The following is a 14,853-nucleotide window of genomic DNA, read 5'->3' on the forward strand; positions in this document are numbered from 1 at the left end:
AAGTGTGGAATGATTTATTCATCGTGAAGGGCAGGAAGATTAGCACTCACATTCGTAGAAGGCGCCACCCTAATGATTACGCAGCTGGCCTCTACCCCATGTTTTTGTGGAAGAAACACGTCTGCAGAAAGCAGTACTATATGTAGAGAGCTAAAATGCTTCGCCCTTTAAGACGACTTCTCTGATCAACAACGGCTAACGTTTAAGAACCTACTATATTGGAAACCATGGGATACGTACGCCTTGGATTCCCTGCTTTGGTCTGGGGCCCTTTTCCTGGCTAGATATCAGGTCTCCGATCTGAACACTCCCTCTGAGTTTAACTCCTCCAATAGCCTTCAGTCTTTCCATTGACCCGTCCTTCCTCAATGTCCCCCTCTAAGCTTCCCTTCTCCACCCCTCAACTCTGAGTCAGATTCTCCTTTAGTCGTCCCTTCTTCACGCTAATCTCTCCCTCCTCTCTTGCTGCCCAAACAGCCCCAATTCTCTCTCCTTCCGCTCCCGAGTCCCCCAGGCGGGTCCCCTTTCATTTCCATACTTCAGTGACCCCTCTCCCGTCCCCCCTCCCCCACCCCATTGAATTCCACAGCTCAGCCGTTGGAGGAGGCGTGGCCCCGCGAGCATCAGGTCTCCCGCCCCACAAGCCGCGGGCCCGCGCGCAGACAAAGACATTCCACAGCCCCGCCCCCTCCGCGCTCTCGGCCATAAGTGGGGGGAGACACGTGTCCCTCTAGCGCCGAGTCACGAGGAAAAGAAACTAACGGAGCCCGCGGACACCCGCGCACGCGCACAAGGCTCCGGCCTGGCGGGCTCGGAGGAAAAAGGGGAGCGGGGAGGCGACTTCTTCGGGCTCCGCGGCGGTGCGCAGGCGCCGTGGCCCGACCAGGGACTTTGTTCTCCGCGGAGAAACCCAAGGGCGGTGCCGGTACTGGCTGCGCACGCGCGCCGCTTCATTTCCGGTGCTCTCTTTCGCTGGGTCGCTCGGGTCGGCTTCGGTCGCCGTCGCTCCCGCTCTCCCACCTTCGCCAACCGTCGCTCGGGCCTCTGCCGCTGCCGCGTCGTTTCCTCGATCCCTCGATCGCATATCCTCCACAATGCAGCGCCGGGACGACCCCGCCGCGCGCATGAGCCGGTCCTCGGGCCGCAGCGGCTCCATGGACCCCTCAGGTGCCCACCCCTCGGTGCGTCAGGCGCCGTCTCGGCAGCCGCCGCTGCCTCACCGGTCCCGGGGAGGCGGAGGGGGGTCCCGGGGGGGCGCCCGGGCCTCGCCCGCCACGCAGCCGCCGCCGCTGCTGCCGCCCTCGGCCACGGGTCCCGACGCGACTGTGGGCGGTCCAGCGCCGACCCCGCTGCTGCCCCCCTCAGCCACTGCCTCGGTCAAGATGGAGCCGGAGAACAAGTACCTGCCCGAACTCATGGCCGAGAAGGACTCGCTCGACCCGTCCTTCACTCACGCCATGCAGTTGCTGACGGCAGGTAAGGGCGCCTCCGGGGTCCCTGTGGGTCGCCCGGCCACCCGGGGTCATGGGTGGTAGCGGCTTTGTTCCTCTCCCTTACCGCCCCCTGGGGACCCAGGCAGTCGTGGACTCCCCTTATCTCGTCCTCGTCTTCGGGACCCTAGATTCTACAACTCGCATTCCGGTCCAGGGTGCGAGGGAGAATTCCTAGGCTGCAGTGGGGGCCCGAAGGGGACTTGGCGATCTCTTAGCGCAAAGATTTTGATGGATAGTGCCGCGCTCCCCGCCCCCTTGCCGACCCTTCCCCCTCCCACCTCATGCAGCTGCCCCGCGCTCCGAGTGCTCAGATTCTTCCAGAAATGAACCTTCGTTTCCCGCTTCCCCGAAAGGGGAAGCTTTTTGATCGCGGGTGGCGGTCGGCGTCTCAACTGAGGGTGTAGGAGGTGAAGGCAGCCTGAGCCGGGAGGGAGGGAGGGAGGGCCGAGGTGAGATGGGGTGAGGCTGGGGTGCCCTGTCCAGCGCGCCGCGGCCGCCGGGGCCGGGTCGGACTTCGCGGTAACTGGAGCTTGAGTTGCTCGGAGGCAGGAGCAACCTGTGGGAATCGGAGCTTGAGGTTTTCCGAATCAGATTGCCGACTTCGGCCGATAAGATGGTCAGTTGCTTGTAGAGCCAGACGGTTGGATCCCTTTATTTTACAACGCGTGCTCGTCATTGGAGAAGGGAAAAACAAACCTAGAGACAGTGAAAGGGGATGATACAGGGAGATTAAGGATGGTTTCCATGACATTCCCAGTAAGATGAGAAAAAATTGAAAGAAGTTGGATGGTCTCCCCCCCTTTTTTTGCTTCAGTCCTGAAATAGATTAGGAATAGTAGTCTTTGTTCTCTGTGTGTAGACTAGCGCTCCTTTTTCGCTCAAAACTGGCCATCACCTAGTCGCCTTGATTTCTCCCTAAAGCCGTCTGTTTTGCTCTCCTAGTTAAAACGTTTTAATAAGTGTATCTTATGATACCTAAATTTTATTAAGCAAATAAAAATTCTCAACATTCCAACACTGAATGAGTAGTTGGACTCTTTGGCAGGGTTGATATAATGGTCACGTCCGTTATGAAAATATCATTTCTCTCCCTTTGTTCTCTGTCTCCCACCGTTGGTTAGAGGTCTTTACTTTTAAACACAGTAAACAAAGCCTGAGGTGGTCAAGAATTAGGTAAACTGCTTACATTTTCAACTCTGTACTTTGCTGTTCTAATAACAGCAGTCAGATTGTTTGAAACATTACTGTTCATTGTGTTCATTGTGTTCTTCTGGCAAGCTCTTTGAGGGCAAGGAATGCTTTTTGTTTGTTTGTTCGTTTGTTTTGCGGTACGCGGGCCTCTCACTGTTGTGGCCTCTCCCGTTGCGGAGCACAGGCTCCGGACGCGCAGGCTCAGCGGCCATGGCTCATGGGCCCAGCCGCTCCGCGGCATGTGGGATCTTCCTGGACCGGGGCACGAACCTGTGTCCCCTGCATCGGCAGGCAGACTCTTAACCACTGAGCCACCAGGGAAGCCCCAAGGAATGCTTTTAAATCTTTATATTTTTCATATTGTCGCATATAGCAAACACCAGGTGTTTGAAAGCAAGTACATGCAGATTCAGGAACGTCAGACTAAATGGTATAGGTTGACTGGGTCTTATATTTATTTCCTCCTGTCTTTAATCAGTCCATATTAAATGAGAATAAAATAACGAACTTTAGAACTTTAAGGTGTTAGCTTGGGTTTGAAATTCTAACTCTTGACTAGTCACCTACTCTCGGGAAACTTTCTGAAGCTCAGTAACCTCATCTGTAAAGTGGGATGGTGAGTTGTGAGGATTAAATGTTGTGTAAAAAGCACCAGCACAGTTCCCTTTGACCTGTAATCATTAGATAATAACATGTCACCAGTTTTCTCCTAGTTGTAAATTCGTGGTACTGAGTAAGGTATGAAAATGCAAGCTTTTTTTGCCTTTCTGAGCACATCAGGTGTCCAGTATGGTGCTCGTCTTTTTAGTAAAAGATGGTTTCTTAGGATAGCCATCAAAAACTATTGATCCTTAAAAGTTACTTCCGATTTTCACCCTTCTTTCATTTTTTAAACTTGGGTGCTTTTTTCCCCCCACTCTTCACACCTTTTATTATTATTTTTAACATCTTTATTGGAGTGTACTTACTTTACATTTACATTGTTGTGTTAGTTGCTGCTGTATAACAAAGTGAATCAGCTGTACATATACCTATATCCCCATGTCCCCTCCCTCTTGCGTCTCCCTCCCACCCTCCCTATCCCACCCCTCTAGGTGGTCACAAAGCACCGAGCTGATCTCCCTGTGCTATTCAGCTGCTTCCCACTAGCTATCTGTTTTACATTTGGTAGTGTATATATGTCAGTGCCACCCTCATGTTGTCCCAGCTTACCCTTCCCCCTCCCCGTGTCCTTAAGTCCACTGTCTACGTGTACGTCTGCATCTTTATTCCTGTCCTGCCCCTAGGTTCTTCAGGACCAATTTTTTTTTTTAGATTCCATGTATATGTGTTAGCATACGGTATTTGTTTTTCTAACTTATTTCACTCTGTGTGACAGATTCTAGGTCCATCCACCTCACTACATATAACTCAATTTCATTTCTTTTTATGGCTGAGTAATATATTCCATTGTATATATGTGCCACATCTTCTAAACTTGGGCTTTTTTTATGTCTTTTTCCTTTAACCAAATTGAATGTTAATTGGAGAAATGGGATTGAGGTAATGCTGGCTCATTGAGAAAACTAACTTGGGGTATGTGAATATTTTTTGGCATGGATAAGTCTTGATATATGTTGGACCTGGCTTTGAAGATATTTTTTAAAATTGAAATACAGTTGATTTATTTTAAGATATTTTTGAATGATCTGGAAAAGTGGTTGTAGTAAAGTCAACCAATTGTGAGAAAGTGAGATTGAGAAGACGGAATAATAGTATTTAAGCTCAGATAAGGATACAGGTAAGAAAAATACAGCTAACACTATACTGGATGCTGGACACTGGCCTGAGCACTTTACATCAAATGTTTAGTCTTCATAACAATACTATGAGGAAGTTACTCTTATTATTCTTACTTCTACACATGAGGAAACCAAGGCAAACAGATTAAATCATTTGCCTAAGGTAACAAAATTAGTAAGCAGCATATGGAGGATTTGAAGTCAGTCTGAGTCTGGATCCTCACACCTAACCCTCTTTGCCCCCCCCTGCAACAAATTGTACTCAAAAAAATAAAAATAAATTTTGTGCTAAAATATTCAAAGAAAATCTGTTTCCAGATTTTCTGAACACATCAAAGTCCTAGCCAACAGGGCAGTGAAGATCACAAGGCAAGACAAAGAAGGAGGAGGAAACCCGGAGAGCAGAGCCTAGCACTGAGGACTGTGACTCCTCCAGGCAACTCTGCCTGTTTCCCAAGAGGTGCTACAAGACCCAGACCACTCTTCTTTTCCAGCCACATAGCCCTCCCTGTACCTTTTCCCAGCTTTATATTATTTTTCACTTAGCAACATCTGACGCACCATATGTTGTAGTTAATGTGTTTGCTTGTTGGCTGCCGCTTCTTTATGACTAGAATGTCAGCTCTACCAGGGCAGGGGTCTTTTGTCTGTTTTGTTCATGGCTGTATCTTCTGTTCCTTTAAGAGTGCTGCACAGAGTGGCCTCTTACTAAATATTTGATAAATGAATATTCATCCTCATTGCATGATGGAAAATTAACACAATTCTGAGGGATTTCGATTTTGAATATAGATTTCTATATTAGCCAAATTGATCTTCAACCACGATGACAATTAAATGCGTTTGCAGACATACAAAGACTCTCAGGGTACCCATACTTGTTTTCTGAAACAAAAATAATTTATCATATTATTTGTGTTAAATATTTACATAATAAACATAAGATGTTTTTATGTATATCAGTGTTCTTTTTCTACTTTTTATAACTAGGAAAATACAAGTTAGTGTAAATGACTCAGGAATAAGTAAACATTTTCAGTTGATTAACAATCCCCAGATGATCTTGAAAAGATACGCAGAAATTCATCTTCCAAAAGCATTCAGTGCAGGGACTTCCCTGGCAGTCCAGTGGTTAAGACTCCATGTTTCCACTGCAAGGGGCATGGGTTCGACCCCTGGTCAAGGCTAAGATCCCGCACGCAGTGGAGCAGCCAAAAAAAAAAAACCCTCAGTGCAGAATATTTCCAGACAAAAATCTATTGAAATTTCAAAATAGTATATTTCTTTATTTTATTTACAGTATACTATGGAAATACACCTAGATGTCCCCATTCCATTCTACAGAGCTAGCAAGACCTATTAAAACCAGAAAGTGGAATTGCAAAGGAACTATAGACCAAGTATGGCTCTTCATATCCACGGGTTCTCCATATATGTGGATTCAACCAACAATGAATCAGAAATACTGGGGGGTGGGAGGGATTCCAAAATTTCCTAAAAGCAAAACTTGAATTGGCTTTGCGCTGGTTTACATTGTATTTACAACTATTGACATAGCATTTACATTGTATTAGACATTATAAGTAATCTAGAGATGATTTAAAGTATACAAGAGGATGTGCGTAGGTTATATGCAAGTGCTATGTCATTTTATATAAGGGACTTGAACACCCTTGGATCTTGGTATGGGAGTTTGGTCCTGGGACACCAAGGGATGACTGTGTAGGTATAAGTATAAATATTAGGAAAGAAAGAGGCAGAATTTATCATTATTTGCAACAACTTCATGGTTGTTTACCTAGGAAAATGGTGAGTGATGTGGATGATTACAAGGTAAAGATGTATAAATCAGTAGCTTTCTGATGTAGAAGCAGTAGCCAATTAGAAAAGAATTGACAAAATGATCTCATTTTTTAGAATAGCAAAAACTTTGGGATAGGCAATAAAAATCAATTCAAAATGTATGTGAATATTCATAACAAACAATAACAATCTGTAACCTTTGTAGAGCATATAACATGTGCCATGACCTGTGGTACTCATTAATTCCATCTTCATGGCCATTCTATGAGGCAGGAAGAATTTTTATGTCAATATTACAGATGAGGAATATTGTGATCACATATTGTCGACTTAAAATTTTATTGAAAGTGGTAAACGAAGATGTGAATAAAAAGAAATATGCCATGTCCTGGTGGGAGGAGGAACTAATCTTATAAAAATGACAACTTTTAAATTAACATGTTGGTTTTTTGCATTTTTCAAACTAATTCCAAACTGGATTTATTTTTTTCAACTTGACATATTGAATATAAAGTAGCTAAAAGAGAGAAACAACAAGGGATTGTACTGTATAGCACTGGGAACTATATTCAATATCCTGTGATAAGCCATAATGGAAAAGAATATGAAAAAGAATATATATGTGTATAACTGAGTCACTTTGCTATACAGCAGAAATTAAACACAACTTTGTAAATGTACTGTACTTCAATAAAAATTTTTAAGTAGCTAAAAGAGTAAATGAAGATAAATGAGAAAAAAAATTTTGGAGACAGGAAAATAATGAAAACCTGCTACATTGACAGAAATGAAGTCAAACAAGACTTAGTGCTTGAGGGGATGTGGATTAGAAGGAACAGTGCTGGTAGAAGTGTGAATCGGTACAACCACTTTGGATAACAGTTTGGCATTTCCTTTGAAAGCTGAACATTCAAATTCTTTAAATTGAGCAAGGTTATTCCTAGGAATATACTCAAAGAAACTTTTGCCCGTGAATGTCTCACTCATAAAATAGTGTACTTTGTTTCACCATTGATTGGATACTGTGAGATTTTCAAAATAACATAATACAGCAGTGAAAATGAAAACTATAGCTGAATGCCACAACATGGAGAAATCTTGGAAATCTAATGTTAGGTGAAAAAGTCAATCCCATAAGCCTACATACCTACGGTACAATACGGTTTTTTTTTTTCTTTCTTAGTTTAGTTTATTTATTTTTGGCTGTGTTGGGTCTTTGTGGCTGCACGTGGGCTTTCTCTAGTTGCGGCGAGCGGGGGCGCCTCTTAACTGCAGTGCACAGGCTTCTCATTGTGGTGGCTTCTCTTGTTGCAGAGCATGGACTCTAGGCACGCAGGCTCAGTAGTTGTGGCTTGTGGGCTTCAGTAGTTGTGGCACGTGGGCTCTACAGCGCAGGCTCAGTAGTTGTGGCACACGGGCTTAGTTGCTCCGCGGCATGTGGGATCTTCCTGGACCAGGGCTTGAACCTGTGTCCCCTGCATTGGCAGGCGGATTCTTAACCACTGTGCCACCAGGGAAGCCCTACAATACTGTTTTTATGGAACATAATACTAGCAAAATTAAGTAAAATATCGTTAGCATGCATAGGTCTGTGATAAAGTAGTTTTTAACAAAACTAAACGTGTTTACCGTAGTACTCAGCAGTTGTACTCTTGGGCATTTATCCCAGAAAAATGTTCATATGAAACCTGTACGTGAATGTTCATAGCAGCTTTATTCATAGTAGCCAAAAAACTGGAAATAACCCGTATGTCTCCAATTGATGAGTTTAGCTGTGGTACATCTATACCATGGAATACTACTCAACAAGAAAAAGAAATGAACTATTGATAAATGCAGCAACTTGGATGGATCTCAAGAGATTTTTTTTTTTGGTCAGGCCACACGGCTTTCAGGATCTTAGTTCCCTGACCAGGGATTGAATCCGGGCCCTGGCAGTGAAAGTGCCAGGTCCTAACCACTGGACCTCCAGGGAATTCCCTCAAGAGAATTATGCTGAATGAAAAACCCAATCTCAAAAGGTTACACACTGTACAATTCCATTAGTTTAACATTCTTGAAAAGATAAAATAATAGAGATGGAGAACATTAGTGGTTGCCAGTGTTGGGGAGAGAGGAAAGGAGGTGACTGTGGCTATAAAAGGGTAGCATGAGGGATCTTTGTGGTGGAACTGTTCTGTACTGAGACTGTGGTGGTGGTCACATGATTAAATTGCATAGAACTAAGCAAACACACACACACACACATAAGTACATGCAAAACTGGTGAGATCTGAGTAAAGTCAGTAAGGTTGTATTAATGTGAATTTTCTGGTTATGATATTATAGATATGCAAAATGTTATGGAGAATAGTGGGTGAAGGATATACGAGATCTCATATTTCTGACAACTGCATATAAATCTACAATTATCTCAAAATAAAGTGGTTTGTTGTTTTGTTTTGTTTTTAAGAGAAAAAAAGCCTTAAACTCTTAAGTTGTACCCTAAGAGATTTGGGAGACTATGGTCGATATGCCATAATAGAGTTTGCCGCTATCCTGGAATGTGGGAATTGAGCCCCTTAGAGTGCTCTTAACTCCGGCTTTGAGGGATTTTTTTGAGCCAGTACCCACCCTTAGTCAACACTGTGTGTGAAATACTGTGTTGGTATCTTTTTCCGGGGAGCTAGTCTGTAGGGGCTCATGACCCCAAACAAGATTAAGAACCTATATAGCTCAGTGCTCTTGCTTTAAATAATAAATAATTTGAAAAATGAAAAGAATGGAGTGGTTTTATACAAAATTAATGAACTTACTGGATTTGTGATTCCAAAAGGATTTACCAACAGAAAAGATACAGGGCAAAGAACTATAAATTTGGGAATGATGAAGTTATATGAGTCGTTAAGGGAAGTTAGGGGGTGTTAATGGTACATTTCTTTAATTTGGTAAATGTTTATAGATGTCTGTTGTCTATTAGACACTGTACTATAAATTGCAGATAGTTTAATAATGGCAAGGGTCCAGAAATTGTTCATAGCAGGGGAAGATGTGCTGTCGTTAGATGTATGAACCAAATACATTGATAGTCTGGAGGAGGGCATGACACCTGACCTTTTGGAGCAGATATCCTATGAATCTTGCCCTCCTAGAAGCACTATCTCTGGATATCTTAGTCAGAAAATCTTGCTTGTCTTGCTTCTTATCACATGTTCAGTTAATGGAATGTACATGATAGCCTTTTTTAGTTAAGCCAGTCCAGTTGATAAAGTCTGTATATAATTTTTTTCAAACTTCTCTTGTATTAACAGTTTTGTGTTCCTTAAATCTTTCTTCCATTAAAAAAAAATCCTCCTTTTTAAAAGTAAGAAGGAAGACTAAATGAGGTTTAATGACTTGCCCAAGGTCGCACAGCAAGCATGTAGCAGAGCTGGGAGTCAAACCTAGTTCTGTTTAGCTTCAAAACTCAGGTTCTTTCCTCTCAGTCATACATTTAAGAAACAATTCTCATCCTTTGGAGCTAACATTCTGGTTGTGATAACACCTACCAAAAAAAGGAAAGGTTAAGTTATAGTAAAAGAGTAGAAGAAAAGCCACGAGATTTGTTGAATTTGCTCTGACTGACGTAAGGAATAACCTGGGTTTAAATACCTGCTCTGTCACTAATTTTGTGATCTTGGACAAGATTTCTTCACTAGTTAAGTGGGGATAATCCTGGTTATAAAGACAAAGGGAAACAATAAATACAAAATTCCTGACACATAAAAGGCACTCGGTAAGATATGATTATTGTCAGCATCTAACTTTGAAGCAAATGGGTCACCTCTCTGTGTTGTTTACACCTTAGCTTTTCTTTCTTTGACTCTTGGGATATCCAGGGTCTCCAGAGGACCAAGCAAAGATCTTTTAAAGAAGTCAATTTCAGGGCTTCCCTGGTGGCGCAGTGGTTGAGAATCTGCCTCCTAATGCAGGGGACACGGGTTTGAGCCCTGGTCTGGGAAGATCCCACATGCCGCGGAGCAACTAGGCCCGTGAGCCACAACTGCTGAGCCTGCGCGTCTGGAGCCTGTGCTCCGCAACAAGAGAAGCCGTGATAGTGAGAGGCCCGTGCACCGCGATGAAGAGTGGCCCCTGCTTGCCACAACTAGAGAAAGCCCTCGCACAAAAATGAAGACCCAACACAGCCGAAAGTAAATAAATAAATTAAAAAAAAAAAAAAAAGAAAAGGAGTCAATTTCAGAAGATTGTCTAGAAAGTACTTTTGCCTGAGGGGGAGGCATTTTTAGGAAGCTTCTCTTTGATTTTTTTTTCTTCCCATTACAGCCTGCTCCTTAGCCCTCCACAAGAAGTGAGGCCAAGAAGAGAAATTGAAAAAGAAAAACGGAGGGAAAAAAGAATTGAAAAAGAAAAGAAAGATCAGGCAGCTGAACATCTGAGGCCCACGCAGAGCCCTCTTGTTGTCTTTAGCTGCATGACAATGTCTGGGGGTATAAGCAGTACTTCCCAAAACTTTGCAGAATCAGCTCTTTTTTGCTTAAAGTGCCCCCCACAACTCCTCACTGAAAGGCAATAATAAAAGCATGAGGTTTGAAGTTAGAGAAAGCCTGGGTTTTAATCCTTACTCTCTTACTACTTTCACAGCTTTGTGACTTAGAGATTTAACTTCTCTGATTTTGTTTCCTCAGTTATAAAATGAGGATAGTACCAGCTACTTCACTGAGTTACTTTTTAGGATAAATGAGGTAATATTTGTATAGAGTTTGATACATTGTAGGCATTTAATAAATATTTGGTCCTTCCCCTTCCAAACATGGAAGACCACCCTTCTTGAAGGCTCAAGTTGCTTCTTATTTTGCTTTCTAGGCTAACCCCCTGATTGTTTTATCTTTTCAGTTCTGTTTTACTTAAATCATTGTTCTCTGAATTCTCTAAAAATGCTTTAACATTATATTTTAAATGGTGAGGTAAGTGGACAACGGGATTCTAATTAAGATCTGCCTAGTTCAAAATATAGCAGAAGGACCCATGTTATAGAAAGGTCTTAAATTCACGGGGCACATTACATTGATATTAAACAAACCTTTCTACTGGGTTCAATTTTTGCATCCCTGCTTCCTATGGGAGTACTGATTAACAGACTTTGAGTCTTATCTTCTTGTTCTAACCAATTAAAGTTGCTGGAAAGTGGTATAAAGTACAGCTGAAGGGCCTAACTAGATGGCAGCAATTAGGACACACGGAGGGACATAGTTAAGATGAAGTATGTAATTTGTTCCACATATTTAGAAGCTCCTCAGTGATGTTTTCAGATTAGAAATGTGGCATCTTTGTTCCGGTGGACTTTGGAATGAGTACCCAGTTTCCTAGCCCAGAAACTCAAGAGGTGTCAGAAGATTGTCTAGAAAGTACTTTTGCCTGAGGGTGAGGCATTTTTAGGAAGCTTCTCTTTGATTTTTTTTTCTTCCCATTACAGCCTGCTCCTTAGCCCTCCACAAGAAGTGAGGCCAAGAAGAGAAATTGAAAAAGAAAAACGGAGGGAAAAAAGAATTGAAAAAGAAAAGAAAGATCAGGCAGCTGAACATCTGAGGCCCACGCAGAGCCCTCTTGTTGTCTTTAGCTGCATGACAATGTCTGGGGGTATAAGCAGTACTTCCCAAAACTTTGCAGAATCAGCTCTTTTTTGCTTAAAGTGCCCCCCACAACTCCTCACTGAAAGGCAATAATAAAAGCATGAGGTTTGAAGTTAGAGAAAGCCTGGGTTTTAATCCTTACTCTCTTACTACTTTCACAGCTTTGTGACTTAGAGATTTAACTTCTCTGATTTTGTTTCCTCAGTTATAAAATGAGGATAGTACCAGCTACTTCACTGAGTTACTTTTTAGGATAAATGAGGTAATATTTGTATAGAGTTTGATACATTGTAGGCATTTAATAAATATTTGGTCCTTCCCCTTCCAAACATGGAAGACCACCCTTCTTGAAGGCTCAAGTTGCTTCTTATTTTGCTTTCTAGGCTAACCCCCTGATTGTTTTATCTTTTCAGTTCTGTTTTACTTAAATCATTGTTCTCTGAATTCTCTAAAAATGCTTTAACATTATATTTTAAATGGTGAGGTAAGTGGACAACGGGATTCTAATTAAGATCTGCCTAGTTCAAAATATAGCAGAAGGACCCATGTTATAGAAAGGTCTTAAATTCACGGGGCACATTACATTGATATTAAACAAACCTTTCTACTGGGTTCAATTTTTGCATCCCTGCTTCCTATGGGAGTACTGATTAACAGACTTTGAGTCTTATCTTCTTGTTCTAACCAATTAAAGTTGCTGGAAAGTGGTATAAAGTACAGCTGAAGGGCCTAACTAGATGGCAGCAATTAGGACACACGGAGGGACATAGTTAAGATGAAGTATGTAATTTGTTCCACATATTTAGAAGCTCCTCAGTGATGTTTTCAGATTAGAAATGTGGCATCTTTGTTCCGGTGGACTTTGGAATGAGTACCCAGTTTCCTAGCCCAGAAACTCAAGAGGTGTGTTCAGAGGTGGTAGGCTCAAAACTAGAGACTACAAAAAGTTAATATTAGCAGTAAGTGGGAAGGGGTGGGGTCAGGATACACTACCAGTGAAACAGTAAACAAATAGGTGTTGAATGAAGAAGCATTTAGTCTGTTGATTGTAAGGTTAAATTTGTTTTCTATTCCAAGCAATGAAAAATAGGAGTGCAAAGAGCACTGTCATTTACCATTCTTATAAGAGTGTAACATCTGAAATTAGGCTTTTTAATAAACAGAAGCCTTCAGTTTGAAATTCTGAACTCTGTGTAGTCTGTCAGTCTCAGTAACTTTCCTTCATCCGTGTACTTTACAGCTGGACTTAGTCTAAACAGTTGTTTTTTTTTTAATTGTTAAAGGTTTAGATTTGCAGTATGTGTTTGAAGTCGTATGTCTTTATACAGAACTGGTGGTTTTCAAAGTGTGATCCCTAGAGCAGCAATATCAGCATCACCTGCTAACTTGTTACAAATGCAAACTCCTAATACAGTCCCAGACTGGGATTGGAGCCCAGCAGTCTAGTTTAACAAACCCTCCAGGTGATTTGATGAAGTTTGAGAACACTTGCCTTAAAATTATAGAAGAAACACTGTGGAAATGTTATATAAGGAGAACATTCTATGTTAGAATGTTCCACTAATTTTAGGGAGTATAATTTTTTTGGTTGTTGTTGTTCTCAGTGGACCGTAGTATGTAACCTTTTAGTTGCTGCTCTTCATTGCCTCCATACTCGGCCCCCATCTCTGTTAGTACTCCTGTTGTAGCATTTAACTATACTTCATTGCTGACTTCATAGACTGGGAACTCTAGTATATAAACATAGTGGAGATTGGGACCATGTTTGACTTGTTCTGTTGTTTCTCATATACTTTATAGGACAAGGTGCCTGGCTCTTAGTAAGTCTTCCATAGTGGTTAGTGATCATACCTGTATCTGTCCCTTCATGTGCCTTTCCATAGGAAGCACTCAAACACTTGTAGTCACTGAATGAATGGATGGATGGGTGAATGAAGTTCCCTAATGATAGAAAATCTTTTTGGTTGCTAAGGTTCTAGCTGATGAAACTGTCTTAACCCATGAATTGAAATTATCTTGGTGCATTTTTTTCCTTTAGGGCACAGTGAATTTGGGCTAGATAGTGTTCAGTATATATTAAAACACTTCCTGAGGAATGGGCTTTTGGGACTTCCCTGGCGATCCCATGGTTAAGACTCCACCCTTCCACTGCAGGGGGCTGGGATTTGATTGCTGGTCGGGGAACTAAGATCCCACCTGCCAAAAGGAAAAAAAAAAAGAAAGAAAGAAATGGGCTTTAATTAGCATGTTTACGTATGTTATTTTATTCTGTCTTTATAATAACCTCATGAGGTAGATATTGCCTCCATTTTACAATGAGGAAACCAAAATTCAGAGCAATTAAAAAACTTTTCAGAGTTCACACAACTGGTGAGTGGCAGAGTAAAAACCAGCTCTTTCAGACTCTTAAGGATTACTACTATCCAAAGCACTACTGTTACAGAATTTTAATGGGACTCTCGGTTGTGTATTTAAATTATTGACTTTGTCTCTTCATTAAGATATGACTTTGTACTTTTTTCTTGATGCAGATTTTAATTTTTTTAGTTCGTTTGTCCCCTTTCCCCCAATTCACTGCTAAATCCATTTTGTGTTAAGAACATTTGAATGTCTCTGTAGAGGTTTCCACTAGAAGTGGAAGAGCAAACTGCTCTTATTAGAAGCAGGCTTTGGGTTTCCTAGTCAGCTTCATCTAGCTTTGGTGCTTTCACCCAGTCTCCATTTGAAATTAGTACTTTCTCATTACACAGTACTCTGTGTTATTGCTTTAAGCTAAGCAGACTCAGAATTTTGCCTTTATTTAAAAGAGAAAACTAAATTAAATTCTGTTTGTCCTATTCAGAAATTGAGAAGATTCAGAAAGGGGATTCAAAAAAGGACGATGAGGAGAATTACTTGGATTTATTTTCTCACAAGAACATGAAGCTGAAGGAGAGGGTTTTGATACCTGTCAAGCAGTATCCCAAGGTAAGGGAA

General features: G+C 42.0%; 1 protein-coding gene across 2 annotated transcripts in view; it reads left to right on the forward strand.

Annotated features, from left to right (window-relative positions):
- Nucleotides 1–800: 800 nt before the first annotated feature.
- The window catches only part of KHDRBS1 (KH RNA binding domain containing, signal transduction associated 1), a 25,059-nt gene continuing 11,006 nt past the window's right edge, over nucleotides 801–14,853 (forward strand). For both annotated transcript variants that reach the window (XM_007468659.1, XM_007468660.1), the window contains exons 1-2: nucleotides 801–1,476; nucleotides 14,720–14,844. In XM_007468659.1, the coding sequence (XP_007468721.1) occupies nucleotides 1,095–1,476; nucleotides 14,720–14,844 (507 nt within the window). In that variant the 5' untranslated portion in view covers nucleotides 801–1,094. The remainder of the gene's footprint in view (nucleotides 1,477–14,719; nucleotides 14,845–14,853) is intronic.

The sequence above is a fragment of the Lipotes vexillifer genome, unplaced genomic scaffold, assembly GCF_000442215.2.
Source record: "Lipotes vexillifer unplaced genomic scaffold, Lipotes_vexillifer_v1.1 scaffold1261, whole genome shotgun sequence".
NCBI lineage: Eukaryota > Metazoa > Chordata > Mammalia > Artiodactyla > Lipotidae > Lipotes > Lipotes vexillifer.